Raw genomic sequence first — 23,346 nt, 5'->3', positions numbered from 1 at the left:
CGTCCAGGACGATGTCATTCGACTATTATTTTCCAGTCTGTAATATTCGACGTAGCCTGCATTCATATGAGGACATCAGTAGATGGGATATTATCAAGGCTAAGTACTGGGATCTTAGGTTATTATGTGCAATGGCCCAGCCCCGAACGCAAAACGAAAGAAAGAGTACAATGAGGCTATGAATGAGGATCCTGAATGGAAGGCGTTTGTCGCGAAGAAGCGGGAAGAGGAAAAACCCAGCAAATCGCAAGCAAACACGGTACTTCAGAGCGGAGAACTAGGCTTCCTTTCCATGTCGACTACAAATCGCCAGCAAGTCGAGAGCACATCAAGGATAGATTGTTGATCGATACATGTGCCCAAGCGCACATCTGCAACAACCGGAGTTTGTTTGCCGAGTTTCAAGAAACAAAAAGCTCAATCCGAGTGGGTGATACAGTGTCAGGTATAGAGGGTGTCAGATTGGGATACACTGGGATTAGGCCTCCCTAGGCCATAAACAGGAACCTTGGTTTTTGATGTGGTCTAGTGGTAATTAATTCCGATAGTTATGATCTCAAAAACCAAGGTTCCTGTTTATGGCCTAGGGAGGCCTAATCCCAGTGTATCCCAATCTGACACCCTCTATACCTGACACTGTATCACCCACTCGGTTTGAGCTTTTTGTTTCTTGAAACTCGGTAAACAAACTCCGGTTGTTGCAGATGTGCACTTGTGCACATGTATCGATCAACAATCTATCCTTGATGTGCTCTCGACTTGCTGGCGATTCTGTAGCCGACATGGAAAGGAAGCCTAGTTCTCCGCTCTGAAGTACCGTGTTTGCTTGCGATTTGCTGGGTTTTTCCTCTTCCCGCTTCTTCGCGACAAACGCCTTCCATTCAGGATCCTCATTCATAGCCTCATTGTACGCTTTCTTTCGTTTTGCGTTCGGGGCTGGGGCGCTGTCTGGTTTGTCCTCTGGGTATGGAACCCAGCATTTCCAGGGAAAATGTTTGCTCTGGCTGCTGCAGGGACAGTGTCGTGCCCAATTCACATGGATGCGGCCAGCATTGACCTCTTGTTTGATCCAGCATCTGTTGATGTCGACGTGGCGTAGTTTGTGTGCATGGTAGCACCCCCTTTCGTCAGCAAATCCACAGTTTGCTGGTTGTCACACGCAATTGATAGTGTATGAGATGGTTTGAATCCTAAGGACTCAAGGACTCGGTACCACCATCGGACTGTTTTCCCTGCTTCTGCAAGAGCTAGAAGCTCGGCCTCGGTGGTGGACGTTGTCACTGTCTTCTGTTTTGAAGCTTTCCAGTTGATTGGTCCGCCATAGAGCTTACTGATGTAGCCCTCAGAGGTTTTCCGATCCTGGTTGTCACCAAACGATACATCGCTAGCAAATTCAAGAGACTTTGCTGCGAGCTGTAGACCGAAACATCTGGATGCAGTGGATCGAGTGGTGCAATATCTATACCAAACGAGGTATTATGCCGTTGAGTACGGTGTTCAGACCGAAAATTGCGGTCTACAGCTCGCAGCAAAGTCTCTTGAATTTGCTAGCGATCCATCATTTGGTGACAACCAGGATCGGAAAACCTCTGAGGGCTACATCAGTAAGCTCTATGGTGGACCAATCGACTGGAAGGCTTCAAAACAGAAGACAGTGACAACGTCCACCACCGAGGCCGAGCTTCTAGCTCTTGCAGAAGCAGGGAAAACCATGGGCGACGAATCGGACCACTACGACATAACCCCTATTACGATTCACCGCCCTAATCACCGCCTGTATGATTATCGTTTCGGGTCTGTATGTAATATGAGGCACATGGCCCGAACTGCGTATGGCATCTTGATGGACATATGAAGCTATCATGCTATGTAACTTTGGAATTGACATCTATGCTGCCATTGACGGATATCCGATATTCTCCGTTGCCGTTTACGTCCCATGGATCTACGTTGGGTTCACTGGCGGTACGGCAAACGAGTTTCTAGCCTAATCCCTTGAAACCATTAGTGCAAGCTTCTACCTCGAGCTATTCGCTCTGAGTCCTCAACTGGTTGCTCAACTAAGCCTACTAAGGTTCCAGTCCTGTATGGGTCCTTGGCCCGCTGTGTAGCCTTCTGTGTGGCCGCCCCTGCCTCTTGTTCACGTACAGGCCTAAAGAGGAGTGCAGGGGGCATAAGGGGAGTGGATATCGGCTCAGGTATGACCGTATGACCTCCTCAGCAAGGGTATCAACCTTCTTCTTGATGGCCGCTGTTTTAGTTGCAGGGGCAGGTCTCTTTCCTGCCTTTCTCGCTGAGCCAGAAGGTGCCTACCTCCGAAAAATGAGATGAACGAGGAATTCATTGCTCTGGGTATTCTGGTTGAATGAAGAGCAGAAATCCCGTACAGCACTGATCTTGTGACTTGTCATTGGACGGTGAGATCAGTTTAGCACGTGTATTGGCCATGATTCCGCAGGCGCGGATCAGCCGATCACCTGCCTGCGCCTGCCATCTTTCTGGTACTCCGGCCATATCAGGAGTTCGTCTCATTGGGGAGTGATTCCTTTGTCGGCCCGACTCGGTCTCCAATATCCCGCTGGATACGGGCACCCAGTCGGGCCGTCGTAGACCTTTGCAGTGGGCTAGGTATGGCCCCGGCCGTATACGGTATGGGCCCCCAATAAAGCCCATACATATGACCTGTCACCCCGACTCACCAGTATTGGCGCCCATAAACCAATCATTAATGCGTGGTAAAAAAACAGGAAAAAAACAGGCGCTGTTTTTTACGCATGTTCTGTAAGACTATACAATACAACATCGGCCCGACGTTTTACCAGACCTAGATTGGCAGTTCAACTCCCTAGGCATTAATATCTCAAGATTAAACGCCCAGGAGCTGGTAATCAAGGTCATAGATAAAACCAGCTACACCGGGCACTGCAGTCTACCAAGGTTATGGAAAGAAAATGTCAATTTCATCAACATTCCGTAGTATTCTGGCACTTGGAGAATTAGCAAGTGTCAACATGTGGAAATATATATTTCACGTATGCAGAAGTAGGTGCATCTTTCTGTTGAAGTATCGGACATGTATGGCATTTTTGATAGCCAACTTCATGATTTGTAGGTTAACAGCATTGAAAATTATATCAAAAGATAGCTAATTTTTTACCGCTTATACCTACACCCACAGAAATGGGATACTCTAGCTACTCTGGAGGTGAGAGAGGGTTAAAGACCTCCCATGAGCCATGGGGTGAATGTCTTGGCGAACAATTTGGCGGGGAGATGGGGAGATGGCCCGGGGGTTCCACCCACTTACTCAGGCCAACTTCCTCCACCAGCTCACTTTACAGAAGGGCAAAGCACAGTGCTAGGAGAGGGAGGCAGTCAATTAGCTGTATACCCATTTACTACTTTAACACCATTAAATCGATATGTGTTTCTATCTGTTTTATTGCAACCAATGAGGGGTGATACCACCTTGGAACAATACCATGGTAACCTTCCTAATGTTCTGCCGGGCAGAAAAGGGTTATGTGTGGTCCGATTCGTCGCCCATAGAAAACAGTCCGATGGTGGCACCGAGTCCTTGAATCCTTAGGATTCAAACCATCTTATGCACCATCAATTGCGCGTGACAACCAGCAAACTGTGGATTTGGTGACGAAAGAGGATGCTACCATGCACACAAAACTACGCCACGTCGACATCAACAGATGCTGGATCAAACAAGACTCACCTCATTATACCCCAGGCGGCTACTATGGACGAACTGTGTGTATATATCAGTTGTCGAGGAGCCAAAGAGTAACCTATCATACAAGCCATTTGCCCAGGTGCAGCGTGTAGAATGTCGTTTGACGCATTCAGCATGGATCAAACGAGTGATTTTCCCCTCCGGTCTGCGGCTGGTCTGCGACTGGTCTGAGTGATCTGCCGAGCCATCTTTCAGCTTCTACTTCGGTTTGAAATGGATGTCAGTACGAAAAGTGCACCGCACGACTCACCGGGACATATTTCCCTTGGTCATAACTAATGATTGACTAAAACCATTCCATGGCGTTTGTAGTTGGTCCCAATCAAGTAGCAAACCCACTAGTCAAGCCAGGACACTCCATAATCCCATGTGTCATGTAGGTAGATACGGGAGTGAAAATGAAAGAAGGCCAACCGTTTGAGAAAAGGAAGCTGATGAGTTCTCCACCTACCTTAGACCCTTGTTCGAACACGGAGGCCAATGGATATGATGTCGTCGTTAAGTGCGAGCCGCAACGGAAGCCCACGGCACAATGTGACACAACTGTCCAATGCGCTCGCCTTAAGCATAGCAGGCGCTTATGCCGTTCCAGGTTGCCATATTCAGTGCTCCCCATGGTTCCTCTTCCGGTTTGCTGGTCTCATCATGTGTCGCGTGCTTAGTCGTGCCCTCCCTCTCTCTCACTATATATTCTCCTTTCTCAATCGATCCCCCATCAACCTTCATCCTCCGAACAAGCCACAATCCTTATACCTGGCACAACAAGGTTTCTGGGCCATTTCCTCTGCGGAATCGGTTCATGAGGCGCCTGATGACGTCCGAGTAGCAGGGGAAGGGCCCCAGGCGCATGCTTCCCTCGGCGGCCTCGCTGCCTCGAGGGGGACTTGACCCCTCGTCTGTTGGTAAGCATCCCGCCATCTCTTTCCACCACTTTTCATCTCTTCATCCCTTTCACCTCATCTCATCTCTTTAATGCGTCACCCCGTCTCCATGACGACAGTTGATGCTGATGACTGCAGACGACACAGAGACTGATGAGGCATCGTTGCCTCTCTGTCCTCTCTTTCCTTCCCGATCATCCACAAAGAACGGAGCTCCGGTTGCTCGCAGCCTCGAAGGGACGCATCGCAAACAACTTCCAATGGAGGTCGAGTGCCGTTGAGATCCTTGAGAATCGGCAAAAGGCTATGCATAGTAAGTGATCGGCACTCGTCCGAAAATGACCTATGTCCATCTGTGTGTTCGTTCCTCTTCACCCATCTCCAACCCTCTCTTCACCAATCTTCATCTACTCTGTTGTCCATCTCTGCTCGGTCCTTTCCCGTTTCCGTTTTGGCGTGTTATCTCCAGCAGCATCTGACCAGCCAGCCCTTTCTCGGTTCTCGGTCACTTCTCGCGCGCGTCTTGTGCATCGTTCACAACGACCGTTCTGACCCATACCTTTCCCGACTTTCATCGCTGATCAAACACCTCAACCACTTGGTAAGTTGAATCAGCTATCCAGACCCCTCGTCTGTTGGTAAGCATCCCGCCATCTCTTTCCACCACTTTTCATCTCTTCATCCCTTTCACCTCATCTCATCTCTTTAATGCGTCACCCCGTCTCCATGACGACAGTTGATGCTGATGACTGCAGACGATACCGAGACTGATGAGGCATCGTTGCCTCTCTGTCCTCTCTTTCCTTCCCGATCATCCACAAAGAACGGAGCTTCGGTTGCTCGCAGCCTCGAAGGGACGCATCTCGCACAACTTCCAATGGAGGTCAAGTGCCGTTGAGATCCTTGAGAATCGGCAAACGGCTATGCATAGTAAGTGATGGGCACTCGTCCGAAAATGACCTATGTCCATCTGTGGGATCTCAATACTTACTCCTTCTTCCCGATAGTGCCCCCTTCTTGATGAGCACCGTTGGGTCACGGTCGCATCGATGGTGTGGGCATCATCCCGCCCCAGCTCATCAACGCAATCTGCAAGAAGAGTACTGGTTCTCAGTCTCTTGAGATTGACTGAGATCACCCGGTCAACATACTACGCCAACAATGGATGCTCGGTGGTAGCGTCTGCCGATCGACCAACCAGAATACTCTTGCCGCATTCCTTGACCCTCTCCATGGAGAGGAAATCAACATGAAGGGGATGGTCCCCCGGACTCCCGATGAGTTCGCCGCTGGCTGGCAGAAGAGTTACGCGTACAGGCGGTTGGTCAAAGAGATTGCAGAGGAAATCAACATCAAGGGCATGGTCACCCGGACCCCGGATGAGTTCATCGCTGTCTGCAGGAAGAGTGATGCGTACCAGCGGTTGGTGAAGGATATCGCGGAGTACGATGAGGACACCCAGCATGGCTTCAAGAGTTGAAGAAAGCAGAGCGCCATAACCTGAACAACATCGTGGTGCAGCTGCCAAAGTGTCTCTGCCGACCCTCTGTCTACCGGGACGGTTTGATGCAGCTCCCTGGTTGATGGCGCTATGACGAATTAGGCTATCTGTTGCGGAGAGGTTTGTCCGGGAAACAAAGCCGTGGACATCTGCCTTCACTTCCATCCGGTACCTCCAGAACATCAACATCCTCTGTCCGTCCGTCTCATCGGTGTGAATGGTGGACGAGGTTGTCCCGGTTGATGACTGGGCGATAGCCGATGATGCTGCGAAGCTGCAAACTAGGCTCCAACCCATGTTGGTGATAGAGATGTCGCTACTCTACCGCTGAGTGCTCAGTCGTCGTCGTATTGTGTCTCGTGCGTGGCTGGCGCTGCCCTATGGTCGACTGCTTAGGCAATTTGGGGATAGTGCCTCGCGATGGTTGGCGATGGAACATCTGGATCCATCGACTGGCGTCAAAGCTCCAGACATGTGCCAAGATCTTGGCGGCTTGTTAGCAAGTCGGGCGCGGACTGCGCCGCTGTGGATGGTCAGTTCTTAAACCCAGATGCCCCCGAGGGATTCTCCGTTCGCAATTTCCAGATTGAAAACGCCAAGCTCGCTCCAGTCACAGATATTGTATCTATGCCGAAAGCCAGACCCTTCACCAGGAAGCTGTCGATGTTGATTCTGGATAGATGGGAAGGGACAATGGGGTTTAAGCATACTCACAAGTCAGGTGTCAAAGTGCAGACCCTTGCACCGTTATATTGCCGCCAAGGAGGAGGAGGACGACGAGTAAATGGTTGAAAGGATGTTGGGTATTTACCGCGGGGAAAGGGGGCATGGAAAAAGCCAGCGGAGCTAATGCCTGTTATTTCTCATCCCACAAGTGGGCTTGTATGCGATAGATGGAAATCTGTATTTTTGACTTTCGAACTCCAAAGCTATACCAAATCTTTGAAGAGGCGAAGTTGGAAAGCCTGAGTCTGCTTTGAAGCTTCGAGAAACTGCCAGGGCTCTTTTTCGAGGAAGACCTGATGTCTATGGGTCTAAAGGCCCTGCAATGTGAAGAGAAATGAGGTTGATGTAAGACTATGATAACGAGATAGTTAAAAGCAATGTACGATAAATGTCCTCTCTGATTCAAAGTAGACTATAAATAGAGAGTCGAGACACAAAGCTAGGACTACGGAGTAGTGCAGGTTATTCATCCAGACCTAGCTTCTTGGTCAGCAGCCCAATAAAATGCACCACGCTAGATCCAAATGCATTTGTTCAGAAATCTTGACGGCTGTCCCCTCAGAGGCTCAAAGAAAGACTGCCATCTACGTCTGTCTCGTTGATATCAAAGCTACTGACCCTTCCCAGCATTGAGCACCCCTCGATTCCACCCTTTACACAATGCCCGGTACTGTACAGATAGGTATAAAGCGAGCGCCGAGCTGGTTGGCCGAGTCAGGATGGAATGCAAAGTACGCCAATGCACATGTGAATAATGGTTACAAAGCCAGCAGAATATCTCGATGCTCAATGCAGTGAACCAGACTACCACCTAGTCTACTCCTGACCCAGATAACGATATCCCAGTGGTGAGTCACTATCATCCAGCCCTGTCACCGTCACCACCTGCTCATCACCCGGAACAATGTCCATAGCGCTATCGCTGACCCGCACATTCTCCCTCTCCTCAAAGACAAGACATTTAACAGGTTTGCGTGAGCTGATGAGCAAGATATGTTGTCCAGCGACGCTCCCTGGCTGCTGCCTCACCTCTAGCCCACGATCAGCAAAATCCAAGTATTTGAACGGCTGCGGCCAGTCAACATCCCTAGCCACAATCTGACCATCGATCCAAAGTCGCGCAGCCAAAACATGCGGCTCAGGCTGCACCACATGATCAATAACGCCCTTTGTGATCTCTGTAGTACCATTGGCCACAATAGCCACATTCGAGAAGACCGCTGGCGCGCGTAAATCCCTACCAGTCACCACCGATAGAAATCGAAGCTCCACAGTTCCATGTACCACTTCTTGCCGATTGCTCGCAACCCACATCTCCCAGCGACTCTGCGTCGGAGGTGTCGCATGTACGGCACTCCAGTCAGAGTGCTCTCGTCGCACACCAATTGCGAGTGGCTGCATTACCCGCTTGACTGTGTAATACGCAGGCTTTGGCCGCAGGAAGTAGTCGACAATTGCCCAGGAAATCGTCGGCCAGCAGTCATTTATCTGCCAGAGGAGGGCTCCACCACACTTTCGATCGTCGCCCCATTGCCGGCGCCAGCCGCGATAGCCGAACATCATCGTCTCCGCTTGGACTACCTGCGTGAGGTAAATGTATGTCTAGGTGTGGTGTCAGTACTTTGGTTTTCTCTGGAATTGAAATGATCGTCAGGGATGACACACCTCTAGATCTGTAGCCATGCGTAGGTTTTCCACCAAGTACGTGGCCAACCGTCTCTCATGGCCATCGGCCTTGTTGTGGAAGTCCAGTACTTGTGATTGTGGATGTTTGTCTGCCTCATTCTCCACAAAGTACTCGATCGTCGACATATGGGGGAAGGCTTCCATTCCGAACTCGCTGTTGAATCGGCCTCCTAGGGTGTCGAAAATTTGATATTTCTCCTGGGAGCCGTGCCAAACTATAATCATCAGTTAGAGATATTCGATTAAGGAGTACGACCCCTCTCATTCTGGGCGTCTGTTTTGAATAGTGGAGTGACTGACCATTCCATTGGTGTATATCACCCACAGTAGGATCGGATGTGACCTTTCCGTCTCCCCACGGGCTTCCTGGGTGGTAGAAAGTACTCGGAGAGTACTCGGCCACAACATCAGGCAACAGTTTCTCGTAGATATAACGTGCCGGGAAGTCAGTCTTTAGCCAGCTTTCAGGGTCCTTGTCCTCAAAGTCGTAAGTAAGCCCCGCCTGTTCCTGGACCTGATAATCTTCATTGTTGCCGACGTAGATGACAATGGAAGGATGGTGTCGCAATCGCTGGACGTTGAAGATCGTTTCCTGACGCACAGAATCCAGTAACTCAGGCCAAGTTGGGTAGTTACCGCAACCGAACATGAAGTCCTGCCAGACCAACAGGCCGAGCTCATCGCAAGCATCATAGAAAGTATCATCTTCATAGATTCCGCCGCCCCATACTCTGCAAAGCTTGTTAGCCGGCCCTTCGAACATAAGATTGTGTCCCAGCTGTTGGTCTACGTACCTGACCATCACTTGGCCGCCCGCTACCATCAGCCGAATCCAATTTCGATATCGCTCCGCACTGATGCTGGGCAGCAGACTATCGGCAGGAATCCAGCAGGACCCTCCACAGAAGATATCAACCCCGTTCACTCGGAAATAGAACGACTTGCCATGTTTGTCCGGCTGCTGAACAACCTCGGCAGACCGAATACCGAATTTTTTCGATAAACTGTGTGCCTCCTTCCCACAGCACAAAAGAGACACGGACACCTCATACAAAGTCTGAGCGCCGTATCCATGCGGCCACCACAATTCGGGCTTGTTGACCTCAAAAGTAGCTCGGGCAGTTTGATCAGCGCACACGGCAACATCCTGACATGCAATCTCACGTCCGCTCAGAGTCAAAGAGAAACGAGCAACCCAGTCTTCTGTATCAGAAGCATCAATCTTTGCAGTTGCCGTGACACTCGCCGTCTCATGGCTCGATGCAAGACACGTTTGTGGCCACAAGTCTTCTACTCGCGCCGAGTAGATTTCCAACCGCACTTCGCGCCAGATACCAGCTGTCATGATAACGGGGCCCCAATCCCAGCCCCAGTGATACTGTGCCTTGCGCACAGCCAACCGCGCCATATCGCCGTTGAAGCCGTGCCATTTGTGGTTTGGGTCTTTGCTCCGCAGCTCAACTGCCTTGAGCTGGGCGCAGTCAAATTCGATTTCCAGCACATTTGTTTGCTCAGATAAGTTCAGAGCCTCGGTGATGTCCACACGATGGCCTAGGAACATGTTGCTAGACTGAAGGATTGTGTTGCCGTTAAGCTTCACTTTAGCAAAGGTATCCAGTCCGTCGAATACCAGGGCTGCGGTTGCACCGACGGGGAGTTCGGGGCGCTGGAATACATGTCGGTATACCCAGGCCTTTTCATTGACCCATCGTGCTTTGAGCTCGTTGAAGCCTATGTAAGGGTCTTCGAGCCTAGAATAATAATCAGCCAGACCACGCGGTGAAGGGTGTTTATGCCCACCTATTGTTTGCAATGAGATCCTGCTGCACCGTTGAAGGCACTGATGGCACCGGCATCCATGCATCTGGGAGCTCATCGTCTCGGTCCTTGAAGGTCCAGCCCTTGGACAGAACCTGCTTGGATAATGTCATTCTCGTTCTAATAAAGACAGGTTTGTCACGGACTATTCAAGGATTTCTTGTACATCTGCGTCGCAGAGGGTGAAAGACCCAATTTATACCTCTTAGATGGTGGATTTCTCGGACCTGAATTGGCCATTGAGCGTTGAGTCTGTCGAGAATTGGAGACATGTTGAACAGCAGATAGCCTATGTTCTCCAAACGCGGAGGATCCGTGGAAGGTTGAAGGGTACCACTAACGGAATGCCTACCCAAAATGTTGATCAGCTGAAGTTATCACGGAGCACTTGCTTTTGTCCCGTTTGGTTGCCAATTTGAGGTCATTCGGAGGCGGAAGTCCGACCGAATTAGGAAACCCCGAAGACCTCCGATTGACTTCCACATCAATTTACATAACGCGTGCGATCAGATCACCTTTCTATCAAAGCGTACATTTCACACATTCTCAGTCCAGAAAGTTGCCGGACAATGCCGTCGTATACCGTCTTCAACGCTTGGCGGCTTGTACGGCTTGGGTGATTTCACTTTCCCACTGTGCGGAGTATGATAATGCGGAGTATGATTCATCCACATATTCTCGTTCACGTCTTTATCCAACCCACCATCCCTCTCCTTTATCGTTTTATCTAAGCAGCAGTATACTTCTGCCGAATCTAGTACAGCCGTGAAGCGGTATCTATCCTGATGGAAGATTGTCCTTACGAACTGAAGGAATTACGGGTTACGTGTGGAGTGGTTAAAGCACCGTGAAACGAGACTTGAAACGAGATGATCTTTTCCAATTGTCGCACGGGCAAAATGGTGATCATTGCCATTGTCTGAACTATACTGTGTACATGGATTGGTGTCAACTCATGGCTATAAAAGGGACCTGATGCTCCGGGTTTCCAATGCATCTTCCAATTCAGCTTCACTTCGAACTTCGATCCTCATATCGCCAGTATGAAATTCTTATCTCTCGCCAGTTCTTTTGCCCTCGTGTCTGCGTTGCTTTCGTCCCCGGTGGCAGGCTCAAATGCAGTCGTAGCCCGTGCTGATGATCGAGGTACTGAAATCATCTCTGGACTCGGAGCTCGCAAGCAGGCCGTGCTGGATGCCGGTGGTAACACCCGTGATCTTGCTATTGCAATGCTGGAGACGTAAGTTCATCTTTTCGACATGATCGTATGGCAACTCAGCTTACAAGTACTAGCACCACCATGACTACCGACTACACTTATGGTATGTCCAAGGTTTCACCAGCTCTTCACCATACATTAGCTAAAAAGTTGATTTGCAGGTGATGGAAAGACCGGTGATGCCACCAACTTCGGTATCTTCAAGCAGAATTGGTATATCCTGAGACATTCTGCGTCTCAATTCCTCGGCGAGACCGAAGAGCAGGTCGACGATGGTGCTGTTCTGAAGTAAGTGGGCGAAGCAAAGGCTAAATCACGTACATGGCTAATGCTTCGAGTGCTAGTTCAAACCTGAAGCAGGACATTCAGGCTCGTCATGAGGGCGAGGAGCACTACGGCTATGAGACTTGGTTCAGTGGCCACCGCAACGGACAATCGGGTGTCGAGAACCCCGGTACTGAGGACATTCAGAGTGAGTCTTTTCTATTTTCCTGATTCTGGGCTTGGCTTAACGTTCTGAGTAGCCTACATCAGTGCCGTTGGTTGGATTCAAGAGCAGATCGAAAGTGACGCTAAATACCAGAGTGATGATACTCGGTTCTGGGTGGATGTTCAGGCTATCTAGGTCATGACAGCTTGTAGCGGATTGTCTACCACATATGCTGAGGCTAGATATTGAGCTATATAGTTCCGGACTGTGTGGTTGGCTTCGCAGCAGTACGGGTTCCCCTGCGGATTCTTGTCTCGTTATGTCAAGCACGATTTGATTATTTCGATCTTTACCCACTTCTTATAGTTGATTGTGTGCTTCTCACACGAATACACTCCTTGATCAGAAATATTGCACACTTCCGGATTAAGTATACCACCCAACTGCATTCATTCCTACGGATGAATGCTCAAAACAACCTATGTTCAAGCTTGAACAGACCCGAAGCTCCGGACGAATGCTTGCGTGTGGATACGGCTGAAGACGAAGATTACCGCAACGCAATGAAAGTGGTAGAGATGATTCCATGATATATAGTATAGATAAGTTGGGTCATACACAACTTCGGATATTTGTACAAGATCGCTGCTCGCATGCATATTCAAACAACTGTAACTCCTTGTCCCCATGCATCAGCACCGAGTCGCACTCTGTATCGCAACGGATGAGACGGCACCATGCCCATAGCGCTCCTTATGACTTCAGATTCGTATTTTGACTGGATGTACTTGAGTCGTCCGTGGTACTGTGTACAGTCTGGAGCTTCAGGTACTCCTGCTCGAGGGCTTTTTGCATTTCGAATTCGGCCTGGCGCTCCAGTCGGACACGTTGCTTTTCCATATCGCGCTCGACACCTTTGTGCATAGCCTAAAGTATAACAGCGTAAGTAAAGCTCAGAAATAGGCATTCGAAACCATAGCATACCGCCCTATCTGCCTCTTGTGCCCAGTGGACAAAGGAGACAATTCCCATTGTGGCAAGGCCGGTAGCTGCCAATGTGAATTTCGATGCTCGAGACATGGTGGAAGTGTTGAGAGCACGGCCGACACAGGAAGTCAGCAGTTATTGACAATGAACAATGTTCTGGCCTGACATCTCGGGGATTAGCAGTTTGTCGATCTCCGGGGCGGCGTTTTGTGGCAGAACCCCCACCGCTCGGGGGGGCGATGCGTGGCTCCGCTCGACCTGGACTCGGGAGCTCCAGACTTGCCAATTAATCGTCCTTGTCCAGCCTTATTTCCGTTCGCACCTATTTCGAAAGCTCAGAGCTGTCTAGCAAATATGGTGAGAGACCTATCTCAGAACTGATGGCTAGCTGCTAACGATGAACAACAGTCGGCTCAGAACTCCGCGGGCATTCAGACCCTCCTAGATGTATGTCTTTACTTCTATGCTCAGCGCAGTGCAGAGATACTGACTACTGACCTATCAGGCTGAGAGAGAGGCTCAGAAGATTGTGCAGAAAGGTATGTCAGATCCATGCTTACCCCCCACGACTACCTATCACAGACACTAATACGTCACATCTCAATCAGCCAGAGAATGTAGGCAATACGAGCTTCCCGATTGTCATAAAGAGCAGCTCGACTGACTATGCCGCAAATATACAGACCGCACCCAGCGCATAAGAGACGCCAAGTCAGAGGCCCAGAAGGAGATCGAGGAATACAGGAAGCAGAAGGAAGAGGAGTACAAGAAGTTCGAGGGCGAGGTGAGACACAGCCCCCAAGCTGTCTCCAACAATATGGTTGTTTGCAGTGTTAATCTGACGGTATGTCCAGCACTCGAGCGGATACAAGGTGGCAGCAGAAGAGGCCGATAAGGAAGCCGAAGCCAAGCTCCAGGAGATCAAGGACGCTGGCAAGAAGCAGGGCGATAAGGTGGTCGCAGACCTCATTCGTGTGACGACCGACGTCAAGGTCGAGGCGCCTCAGAAGATCAAGGCATAATGTAAATATTTTGGTTCAGCTTTGCTTTCCTCGCGGCGATGCGCTTGCGTGTGCGTTCATCGATATCCAACCATTTGTCGGACAATATCATTTTCTTTTTGGTTTATTCTTTTGGGTATATGGTATGCATATATCAGGACTCTTCTGTCGCTGGCGACTGGTCTCTTTTCTATCCCATACACATCACTTCGATATGCTGACCACACAGGCTTCGGGGGAAGAGACGTGCGTTTCAGAATATGACCGTGTGGAAGACTGCGAAGCAGCAGGGCGTGTGAAGGGTGGTTTGAATGGATGCCTGCCCTCATTGAGTCATTGCTCTCTACAGTGTGACAGAGATGGAGAAGAGAGGGCGAGCCTGAGCCGAAGATGTGGACCGTGGTTGTATCTGTGATTATGCACACAAGATATAACCATGCTCCTTGTACGATCCGATGTATCGGGAAATGTGTTTCGCCAGGTACCACTGAACTTGAGCTGCGTTCGAGCTGGTTTTTGGTGAATGGACCAATTCTAAGCATACAACAAAGTCGCCCGCGGCCGAGATCTGCTCATTAGGAGAGGGTAATTCATGCTGTACTAATATATGTCCCGTTCATTGGGATACGTTGCATCCTCCGAGCATTCCACTTCGGTAGTATCATAGGTCCAAGGCCCGCCTGCCATCACATTAGCCTCAAGACCCTTATCTAACCTGGCCATTCTGTTAAAATAAACGAAATTGGACACGTCGTCTTTCATAGGTAGGTTGTCATAGGAGAATTCCGATAAGAGTGCAATTTCCTCATAATTTCTCTCCGTGGCGAGCCGGAGGTCTGTTTTGTCTGGATGGACACCCTTCGCCAGCAGAAGTTTCACAATTTCAAGGTAGCCAAAATGTAGAGCGAAGCCTATTGTGGTATACGAATCCACTAGATCCTGACTGATGAACTGCCAGGTCAAGTTTGGGTTTGCGCCTTTCTCAATCAATGATTCGACCATATCGTAATGCCCGTGCATGATTGCGGCGAACATCGCCTGAGTGCCAAAAATGTCTATCTCCAAAGCATCATATTTGATCAATAGTTGATAAAGATCTTTGTCATTCTTGCGGGCAATGTGCATTAGAGCTCCATCAGAATTCAGCCGTTCTCCTTGTTTGAGAAGAAGCTCAACCACGGGTCGTTGATTGGTGAATATAGCATTCGCGAGGGGACTTGGGCGTTCTGAATCACCTGATTTTGCTCCTGCCTCTCGAAGCCGAGGGATAATGAAGTCATTCAGAGAGGCAACGGCAACACCTAATGCGGAGAACGCCCATATAGCATCGCCTGCAGGGTCCAGAGGGGCGCGATTCTTGATCATCAGCTCCACAATTTCATTATCGCGAGAACGGATAGCCCAGTGAAGAACGGTACGCAGCTGAGCTGGTGAGCAGACTCGATCCGACCGTGTTTCGGAAAGCATGGAATTGAGAGTGCCGAGATGCCCGCCTTGGGCGGCAAGTAATAACGGATTTTCGATTTCCTTCAAGAGGTCTCTGGTATCGATGGTATGTGCAACCTCTGCCGGACTCTCGAATGCAGCGACATTCGCCCCAGCATTCAGTAATCTTGTCGCCAGATCAGCATATCCATTCTTGGCAGCCCAAAGCAAGGCTGAGCTCTGATGGAACTGGATGTTATGCTGGCATAGGAAAAAATGTAGAAGGTGGTATAGATTCTGGTTGGCCTGCACCAAAGCATTGATGTCCCTCTCGTTGGGCAACTCTATTGCAATGAGACAAAGCAGTTCGAGCGGCAGTTGGTCCAACCGAGTCATGATGTGCTCTGAAATTCCAGGGGTTTGGAGACAAATAGTAAAACGTGATTGAGTATTTACAAGACACAGTATCACATGGGCAAAAGTGGAGGCTGGGTGTTTAGGTGGTTTACAAAGGGAGGTTAGCGGGTTAGCGAGATTCACTTGTGGGAGCACCTGAATCATCCTGCACCTCAGTGAGGTGTGCCTTGAGGTTGCCAGTGTGGCAGTTTGTGTTGGCCTGAGGTGTCAGTGACCCGATTGTTTTCCAGTTGCGTCATTCGGGTTCCGCGCCGCTCATTCGACAACCATACCAAACAGTACGATGAAATATGCAATTCGCACGAACACACTCAAAAGGCCTTCAATAGCCTGTTATTCATATGGTCAGTCTGTATGTTACCCTCACAACAGGCGGTATCATGAGTCTCCTTGCAGACCCCGATCAGTCCTCGAACCGCGATTAGAGGACCATGGCAGACTGATTCACGATGAATACTCACTTATCCGTGATAAATATGGTTCGTTTTTTTGTCTACGTCGTGTGCTGTGAGGCAAGTACTGATCATCCATTAGCTGCACCAAAAAACCCTGTCGTTCTGGCTCATGGTTTGCTCGGGTTTAATGAGCTGCGCCTAGCTGGCCAATATTTGCCCGGTATTCAGTACTGGCGTGGGATCAAAGAGGCAATGACGGCTCGAGGTATCGAAGTCATCACCGCGACAGTACCAGCCTCGGGCTCTATCGAGGCACGGGCAGCAGCATTAGCTCGGAACATCGAGACCGGCGCTCGAGGGAAAGATGTTAATATCATTGCGTATGTTCTTTCCTTTCCTAACTCCTGGAAGGCGCTTTGGACTAATTTTCTTGCAGACACAGCATGGTAAGACTCCTCGATCGTCGTGGTGGGGTTGAATACTAATCATTGACTAGGGGTAAGATATCATCATGAGAGAATCAAATCATACAGCGCGAGCTAATAAATCGCGAAGTGGCCTGGATTCGCGATATATGATCAGCCGCATCCGACCAGACAAATACAAAGTCTTATCACTTACCACTGTCGCATCTCCACATCGAGGTATGGCAGTGTGGCGTATTATACCTAATTTCTTGGTCCCCTCGCTGAACTTGTTATAGGCTCATCCGTGGCGGACTACGTGTTCGATCAAATCGGAGGTTAGTCTCTACAGATGCAGTTACCACAGTGAACTTGAGAGTTGACACTTGTTCCGTGCAGCCGATCGCCTACCCCAGATCTACTATGCCCTGAATCGGCTAAATATCGAAACCGGTGCTTTCTCTCAACTAACAAGAAAGTACATGACTGAGACCTTCAACCCTAACACCCCGGATGTAGAGGATGTCAGGTGAGTGTCAATCCCGGGGTCGTGAAATGATCTCCCTGCTCCATACACTGCCCTGCTGACATCCCCCAGATACTTTTCCTATGGAGCAGCAGTGGAGCCAACCATGTGGTCTGTCTTTCGGCTCTCGCACCGAATACTTGCGGAGATCGAAGGGCCTAATGATGGACTAGTCAGTGTATCTAGCAGCCGGTGGGGAGGCGATGCAGGATACAAAGGAACCCTTGTGGGTGTCAGCCATTTGGATCTAATCAATTGGACCAACCGACTTAGGTGGCTAGCCGGGGAGTTGACAGGCAAGAAGCGAAAGTGAGTTGGCACGCAGCATATTTTTGAGATCAGGCTGACAGTCGTGCAGGTTTAATGCCATTGCGTTTTACTTGGACATTGCAGGTATGTGTTGCAGCTTGATTGGATAGATTTTCAGAGAGTGACAAGCTTATTCTTGCTAGATATGTTGGCAAAGGAGGGACTCTGAGAATATCCAACATCTCAAGTGGATATATTTGGGATCTCCTCTCCTCAGCCCTGTGGGTCGCGGTGGAAATTCTGGTGCCTGGAGTGGAAGTGGTACTTTTGACCGTTAGGTACTGCCCATGAAGATATCTTGTACAGGATAGATCTGTATTAGTCGATTTGTATAAATTAGACCTAGCATTCAGCATTGGAATTCAAATAGCGTCAATTCAATCGTTGCTATACAATCCAAGGACCTACTGTGTAGTTCTACCGCGTACGTAGGGTGGATCGGCAAGAGTTTCTGGATGCCACCGGAAGTTCGGAACCAGCCTTTGTCTAGCAGAAGTGTGGCTGTGATGTGATTGAGGCGCAGTGTAGATCACTAATTCAACCTTCTAGTTTTATTACTGTTCTTCAAGAATCAGGGGTCGATACTGGGCGAGATCGCGGGAGTTGAGTGTGGCTTGGCAATCAGTTGGCCTGTGAACGATCGAAACGTCATTTCACGATCCTCCGCATATAATCCACATCTTCCCCCATCTGACACCCCGCGACGGTCCTTCGCACCGAACCCTACGCTATCCGCATCCCCCGAGATCTACATCCTTGTCGCATTATTATTCAGTAACCGAGACCTCCATTCGACCCTTCGAACGCCGCCGCCCGACAAGATCGAGCCCCGCCAGGGCCCGGGCGCTCCGCCGCCATGTCCGCAATTGTTGTGTTGGACAGCCGCCACACGCATTATACAAACCTAGATTTCCTTACAGGCAAGGTTGTGCTACAGCTACCGACCGAAGCTGCTATCGGGGGAATCCAGGTCAAATTGGAGGGCGAGAGCCGCACCCGTCTATCCGGTCCCAAGCATCCTCAGCATGTGCACTCAGATAAGAAGCGAACGGAGCTGGAGGTTCACAAGGTGAGCGGCGGATATGGTCTATCCCACCTACCGGTGGACTGCATTAAGTCGAGAATTGGCTGATTCGAAATGCAGATCTTGTACAAGGTCGCTACGGTCTTCCCTACACCCGGTGTGATGCAGAATGGGTCCCCTGCGCCTTCATACACATTTGCCGCAGGCTCATACGAGTACCCTTTCCAATTCAAGGTAAGTGTGCTCTCATCTTGCATTTCGGACATCTCTGACAATCTGCTAGTTTCCCTTCAACAACTCCTGCAACAGCACCAACAGCATGCTCACAAATCTAAACTTCTCCGGATTGAAAGTCGAGGTAGCCAAAGACACCAGTCGACATGTCCGAAAGACTCTTCCACCGTCTTTGAGCGGATTTCCCGGAGAAGCAGATATTAAATATTTCGTGAAGGCCACCGTCATCCGACCACAATTCTACAAAGAGAACATCAGATCGGTAGGTAACTTGCTCGAATGCTGTGGCGCCATATTAGCGTCAGACTCGCTAACTGACTTGTCAGATTGTGCCTATTAATTTCCTTCCGATTGAGCCACCAAGAGCTGGGAACCCCAATGAGGAAACATACGCCAGGCGGCAACATCAATTCTCCAAAATACAGGTTAGCTCTAAGAAGAAGAGTATCTTCTCTCGCGGGCCTTCTACATCCAACGATTTCGACCCTGAGCCTCCGCGGGTGTCTGTCGACGCCCGGCTCCCTAATCCATCTATCCTCACCTGCAACGAAGCCGTACCGCTCCGTCTCCTTGTGAAAAGGCTGAACGATGGACCGGACATGATCTTCCTTCAGATGTTGCAGGTGGAACTAATCTCTTACACGAAAATCCTGGCCCATGACCTGACGCGCACTGAAACCGGGTCGTGGGTTATTATGAGTCGTAGCAACATGAACATCCCATTAGGCAAACCGGGTGACCCCCTAGGCACCGATTGGGCTATTGACCCAAAGCTGTGGAATCGAAACTCACTGCCGAATTCAGTGGCGCCGTCTTTCCAGACATGCAACATCGAAAGATCCTACGAACTAGAGATTCGAGTGGGCTTAACTCACGGAAACTCCCGGGAAATGAAGGTATGTTGAATTATCAACCTCCGAATCGTCTTTAGGCTGACCTCCAGCATAGCCCCAACTCATTGTTCTTCCCCTGCGGATGCCCGTCAGAGTCTTTTCTGGAGTCGCTCCGCCACAGGCACTTCTGGATGCAATGGCCGCTGCATCACTCCAGCCATCATCATCCTCAATACAAAAACCACAGAATAGCCAGCCAGAAAAGAATGAAAATAACCGTCCACCTATGCCGCCACGACCAAGTGGCGAGCCTGTACCCGTCAATTCCGGTGATGTGTATGATGATGCACCACCAAGTTACGAGGATGCCATGGCAGACCACCTGAGTCCAGTGGATGGACCACGCCGCGAGTATCACCCACCAGATGCCTCCTCCCAGAGTACAATGGAACCTGATGCCAAGTCGGTAGCCCAACAGGGTAAGATGCTTGATGATATGCCCGCAGCGGAAGCATCCTCGGCGGCTCGTCGCCGAGATAACCGTTCCTCCTCGGAGTCCTTCGACATGCTACCTACTACACCACCGGAGTCTCAATCTGGGTCCCCTCCTGCCTCTCCCGTGAGACGCGCAGGGAGCATGATGAAAATCTCTCGGAATCCCGTTGATGAAGAAAGTCCGCCGCAGTATGAGCCTGTTGCGGCGGGACGACTGGATGCTCCTCAATCTGCACAACGCCGACCTTCACAGAATAACCTCCGTCCTATGAACTTGGGTGTTCCAAACAGGAAGCCCGTTCCACGAAGTTCAAATAATTGAGGTTATTGCTCTTGATGGGTGATATTGCCCACATGTTTTGGTGTCCACTCTCATGCTCATTGTTAGGTCCTGAAATGCATAAGGCTTCGTTCTTTTCTTGTGAGCATTCCAACATACATTACTAGCATACATATGATCATTCGAGATGCCTTCAAAAATTGATACCCCGTTCAAACCCAGTACTGGTGATCTTACTTGCCTGTTGTTCATGTAATGCGCTGTAGATCTACTCATGGGGGCGTTAGTATGAAAAGGTATGCATGACTGACATTTGCTAAGGCTGACATCGGCTCACTCATACTCTGTGCTCTTGCTGTTCGATCAAGCTACTGACATTGATAAGAAACCGGTCTCTTCGCTTGCCCGTGCTCTTGCACAGATCAGGAATCTGGTGAGTTGTATGGCGGATGTAGATACTACGACGATGTATGAGGCATTTGTATTACTTACGATCTAACCTAGATTAGGGTCTTTTTTCTTAGTGTATGCGAAATGGGGGTTTGAATATGGAATTGTGGATTCAACTATATAATGTAGGAGAATTGTCCATCACCAGTTTTGCTGATGAGGATATTCTCGATCTTGAGATCGCGATGTACGATGGTGCTGCGGTGCCAATAGTCCCAATGTCCAACGCGCTGACAATTCGTTCACAGAGTTTCGAGTCTCTTCTAAGACATACCTTGCGCCCATGTCTAGCGCCAAGTATTGGTATGAAGTTATGAACACAGGTCGTTGGAACAGACATATGGCTTCAGTGCCTCGAACGTGCCACTGGTTTTACAGTGACAAACAAGGCAAAACTCCGTGCACTTGGTAAAGTGCCGGAAAGTAAACTGCATAGCAACAAGGCGTAAGGACATTTGAGAAGTATCGCGGTCAAGTTCAGCCACATGGTATGTTGTCCAAGAATAGAGGCAGACAGTGAGCTATGTACGTTCATTCCATCGTACCAGGCCGCGAGAAAGTCAAAGATGCAGAGATGAAAGAAAGAATCCCTACCCGTCCTTGCCTGCATCCTCAGGCACCCGAGTCACAATCATATCATGAGTCACGGCTAACAATCACTTTGCTGGCACTTTTGACCGCAAATATGCTTGAACTCAGCTGGCTCCGACTCCCAGCGCAATAGACCGGAACCGAGAAGCAGCCATGGCAAGATACGTGCAGGCTGTAGCAAGAGCTCGGCTGAGGGAAGGAGCCCGTCTCCGTCAGACCATTCCAACTTCCCCTCGTTAGGGTCGAAACATCACGACCCCCCGCCAATTGTTCCTTTCCTACTCCACACGCTCCACACCTGAGTTTGGTGGAGGTCTTCGGGAAGTCTTCAACCAACATGCGATTCATCAACCCCAGGTGGCTACAACATCGACGGGAGTCATGGGGTGGGTGATTGGTCGTCTGCGATGGGTGTCGATGGTTCGGAGTCCCTTTGAGACCTGACTTGTGAGTTTGCTGGAACCCCTTTGTCCCTTCCAGGTTTATCCATAATATCATCCGCAGCGGCACAGTTTGCGCCCGGCTTGCTAACATGCCGCCAAGCTCTTGGCACATGTCTGGAGCCTTGACGCCAGTCGAATGATAGTGTGACGTTGACTGTCTCGATCGACAGGTCGAATTGTGTATAGTTAGTATCTTCTTCTTCGTCAGATACTGCCAGCCCATCCTCCGAACCAGTTTTACCTCGAGCTGCGGCCGCGGCTGCTGCAGACTTCGATGAGCCTTTGCTGACATGACGTCTGGAGCCTTGACGCCAGTCGAATGATCGAGGCACTATCCCCAAATTGCCTAAGCAGCCGACGATCAAGTATCCACCGTGCCGGACGTTTCCTGCTAGCTTGAGGAATGCCGTGGTTGTGAGCATCCTGTTATGCTTCGCTTCGTGGGCGCTCTTTCTCTGGAAATGGTACTTGCCCGTCGTCTCACCAGTATGGCAGACCATCACTTCCACCGGTGGATCCATATGTCCCAGCGCCAGCCAAGCAGAAGAGGCTATCCGATGACGACTGAGCAGTCAGCGATACAGCGGCGACCTCTCTATCACCAACATAGATTGGGGCCGACTTTGCAGCTTCGCAGCATCATCGGGGGTATCGCCCAGTTATCAACCGGGACAACGTCGTCCACCATTTACACCAGCTGCCTCCACTCGAGCAAGCAGTCTAGGTGGACTTACGGCAGCGGGGGTCTTGCGCGCCTTGCTGGAGTTGAAAGATGGATATTGCCACCTGCCTGAAGAAAGCTTCCCAGAAGCCTCGGCTCATCTGCAGCGCCTTGATCCTGTCGCAACTGGACTCGATTCATCCACAACAACACCCTCCACGGCAATTGCGCCCTATGAGACGGACGGGCAGAGGATGGGCCTTGTAACAAGTTCCACGCCAATGGTGACACGCTTTCCTTGTTCGACACTCAATCCGGTGTCGACGAACTGGATGGACCTGGAGCAGGACGACCATGGCTCGGTTTCCCGAACGAACCTCTCGGCAACACATCCGAGCTGGTCATAGCGCCATCACCCAGGAAGCTGGATCAAACATTCCCGGTAGAGATGAGAGAACTTGAGCTGTCGAACTGCAAGGCGCTTTTGAAGTGGTATTCTGCTGACGAGTCAGTTTTGACGCCGTGGACCAGGAGTGTGGTTTATGTACGGACCTTGGGATTCTGCTGGTGGTGACCCGACTGCATGGGTATCCAACGACCAGGAGAAACGTCGCAAGAAGGGTAGGGCAGCGACCACTCCGACTGCCGGCGTGGCCGCGGGGGTCGAGGCCTGGTTTGCAGCTCCGCAGATGGGCGTAGCTCATTAATGTCTCCGACTTAGATTCATGCGTCTGCCGGCAGGCTTGTTTGGCCTACGCTCAACTCGGTGAGGATCGAGGCCTGATCGAGACAAAGCAGACGAGAGACCTCCATCCCGGACAGCTCCGTGGTGCGGGCGTCAGGGTTCTCCGTCTGGTAGTTTGGA

At 50.2% G+C, this 23,346-nt stretch overlaps 9 protein-coding genes across 9 annotated transcripts; 5 read left to right on the top strand and 4 right to left on the bottom strand.

Moving 5' to 3' along the window:
* Positions 1–124: 124 nt before the first annotated feature.
* N7515_009084 (uncharacterized protein) lies at positions 125–346 on the top strand (the record flags this gene model as incomplete). The annotated part of the gene is made up of 1 exon (XM_056669828.1): positions 125–346. One exon carries the CDS (start codon positions 125–127, stop codon positions 344–346), a length of 222 nt encoding a protein of 73 aa, XP_056517627.1.
* Positions 347–991: 645 nt separating this feature from the next.
* On the top strand, positions 992–1,855 carry N7515_009083 (uncharacterized protein; the record flags this gene model as incomplete). The annotated part of the gene is made up of 3 exons (XM_056669827.1): positions 992–1,098; positions 1,132–1,171; positions 1,340–1,855. The coding sequence occupies 3 exons, from the start codon at positions 992–994 to the stop codon at positions 1,853–1,855; spliced, it is 663 nt and encodes a 220-aa protein (XP_056517626.1).
* Positions 1,856–5,776: 3,921 nt separating this feature from the next.
* N7515_009082 (uncharacterized protein) lies at positions 5,777–6,424 on the bottom strand (the record flags this gene model as incomplete). The annotated part of the gene is made up of 1 exon (XM_056669826.1): positions 5,777–6,424. The coding sequence occupies one exon, from the start codon at positions 6,422–6,424 to the stop codon at positions 5,777–5,779; it is 648 nt and encodes a 215-aa protein (XP_056517625.1).
* Positions 6,425–7,669: 1,245 nt separating this feature from the next.
* N7515_009081 (glycoside hydrolase family 2 protein) lies at positions 7,670–10,470 on the bottom strand (the record flags this gene model as incomplete). The annotated part of the gene is made up of 5 exons (XM_056669825.1): positions 7,670–8,455; positions 8,519–8,754; positions 8,840–9,270; positions 9,334–10,290; positions 10,340–10,470. 5 exons carry the CDS (start codon positions 10,468–10,470, stop codon positions 7,670–7,672), a joined length of 2,541 nt encoding a protein of 846 aa, XP_056517624.1.
* A 930-nt stretch (positions 10,471–11,400) lies between these two features.
* N7515_009080 (glycoside hydrolase family 134 protein) lies at positions 11,401–12,201 on the top strand (the record flags this gene model as incomplete). Its single annotated transcript, XM_056669824.1, has 5 exons — positions 11,401–11,597; positions 11,651–11,679; positions 11,738–11,864; positions 11,921–12,048; positions 12,101–12,201. The coding sequence occupies 5 exons, from the start codon at positions 11,401–11,403 to the stop codon at positions 12,199–12,201; spliced, it is 582 nt and encodes a 193-aa protein (XP_056517623.1).
* Positions 12,202–12,759: 558 nt separating this feature from the next.
* Positions 12,760–13,086, bottom strand: N7515_009079 (protein PET117; the record flags this gene model as incomplete). The annotated part of the gene is made up of 2 exons (XM_056669823.1): positions 12,760–12,933; positions 12,991–13,086. 2 exons carry the CDS (start codon positions 13,084–13,086, stop codon positions 12,760–12,762), a joined length of 270 nt encoding a protein of 89 aa, XP_056517622.1.
* Positions 13,087–13,347: 261 nt separating this feature from the next.
* On the top strand, positions 13,348–14,015 carry N7515_009078 (uncharacterized protein; the record flags this gene model as incomplete). The annotated part of the gene is made up of 5 exons (XM_056669822.1): positions 13,348–13,350; positions 13,402–13,440; positions 13,499–13,532; positions 13,677–13,777; positions 13,848–14,015. 5 exons carry the CDS (start codon positions 13,348–13,350, stop codon positions 14,013–14,015), a joined length of 345 nt encoding a protein of 114 aa, XP_056517621.1.
* Positions 14,016–14,594: 579 nt separating this feature from the next.
* N7515_009077 (ankyrin repeat domain-containing protein) lies at positions 14,595–15,815 on the bottom strand (the record flags this gene model as incomplete). The annotated part of the gene is made up of 1 exon (XM_056669821.1): positions 14,595–15,815. One exon carries the CDS (start codon positions 15,813–15,815, stop codon positions 14,595–14,597), a length of 1,221 nt encoding a protein of 406 aa, XP_056517620.1.
* Positions 15,816–16,119: 304 nt separating this feature from the next.
* On the top strand, positions 16,120–20,378 carry N7515_009076 (Arrestin-like N-terminal; the record flags this gene model as incomplete). The annotated part of the gene is made up of 11 exons (XM_056669820.1): positions 16,120–16,315; positions 16,371–16,611; positions 16,787–16,875; positions 16,935–16,973; positions 17,035–17,164; positions 17,234–17,470; positions 18,254–18,539; positions 18,615–18,728; positions 18,778–18,990; positions 19,055–19,624; positions 19,677–20,378. The coding sequence occupies 11 exons, from the start codon at positions 16,120–16,122 to the stop codon at positions 20,376–20,378; spliced, it is 2,817 nt and encodes a 938-aa protein (XP_056517619.1).
* Positions 20,379–23,346: the final 2,968 nt, after the last annotated feature.

This window comes from Penicillium bovifimosum, assembly GCF_028826915.1.
Source record: "Penicillium bovifimosum strain IBT 22155 chromosome Unknown utg000007l_segment0_segment0, whole genome shotgun sequence".
NCBI classification, from domain to species: Eukaryota; Fungi; Ascomycota; class Eurotiomycetes; order Eurotiales; family Aspergillaceae; genus Penicillium; species Penicillium bovifimosum.
The sequence above is the reverse complement of the archived record's forward strand: the minus strand, read 5'-3'. Positions and strand labels throughout refer to the sequence as shown.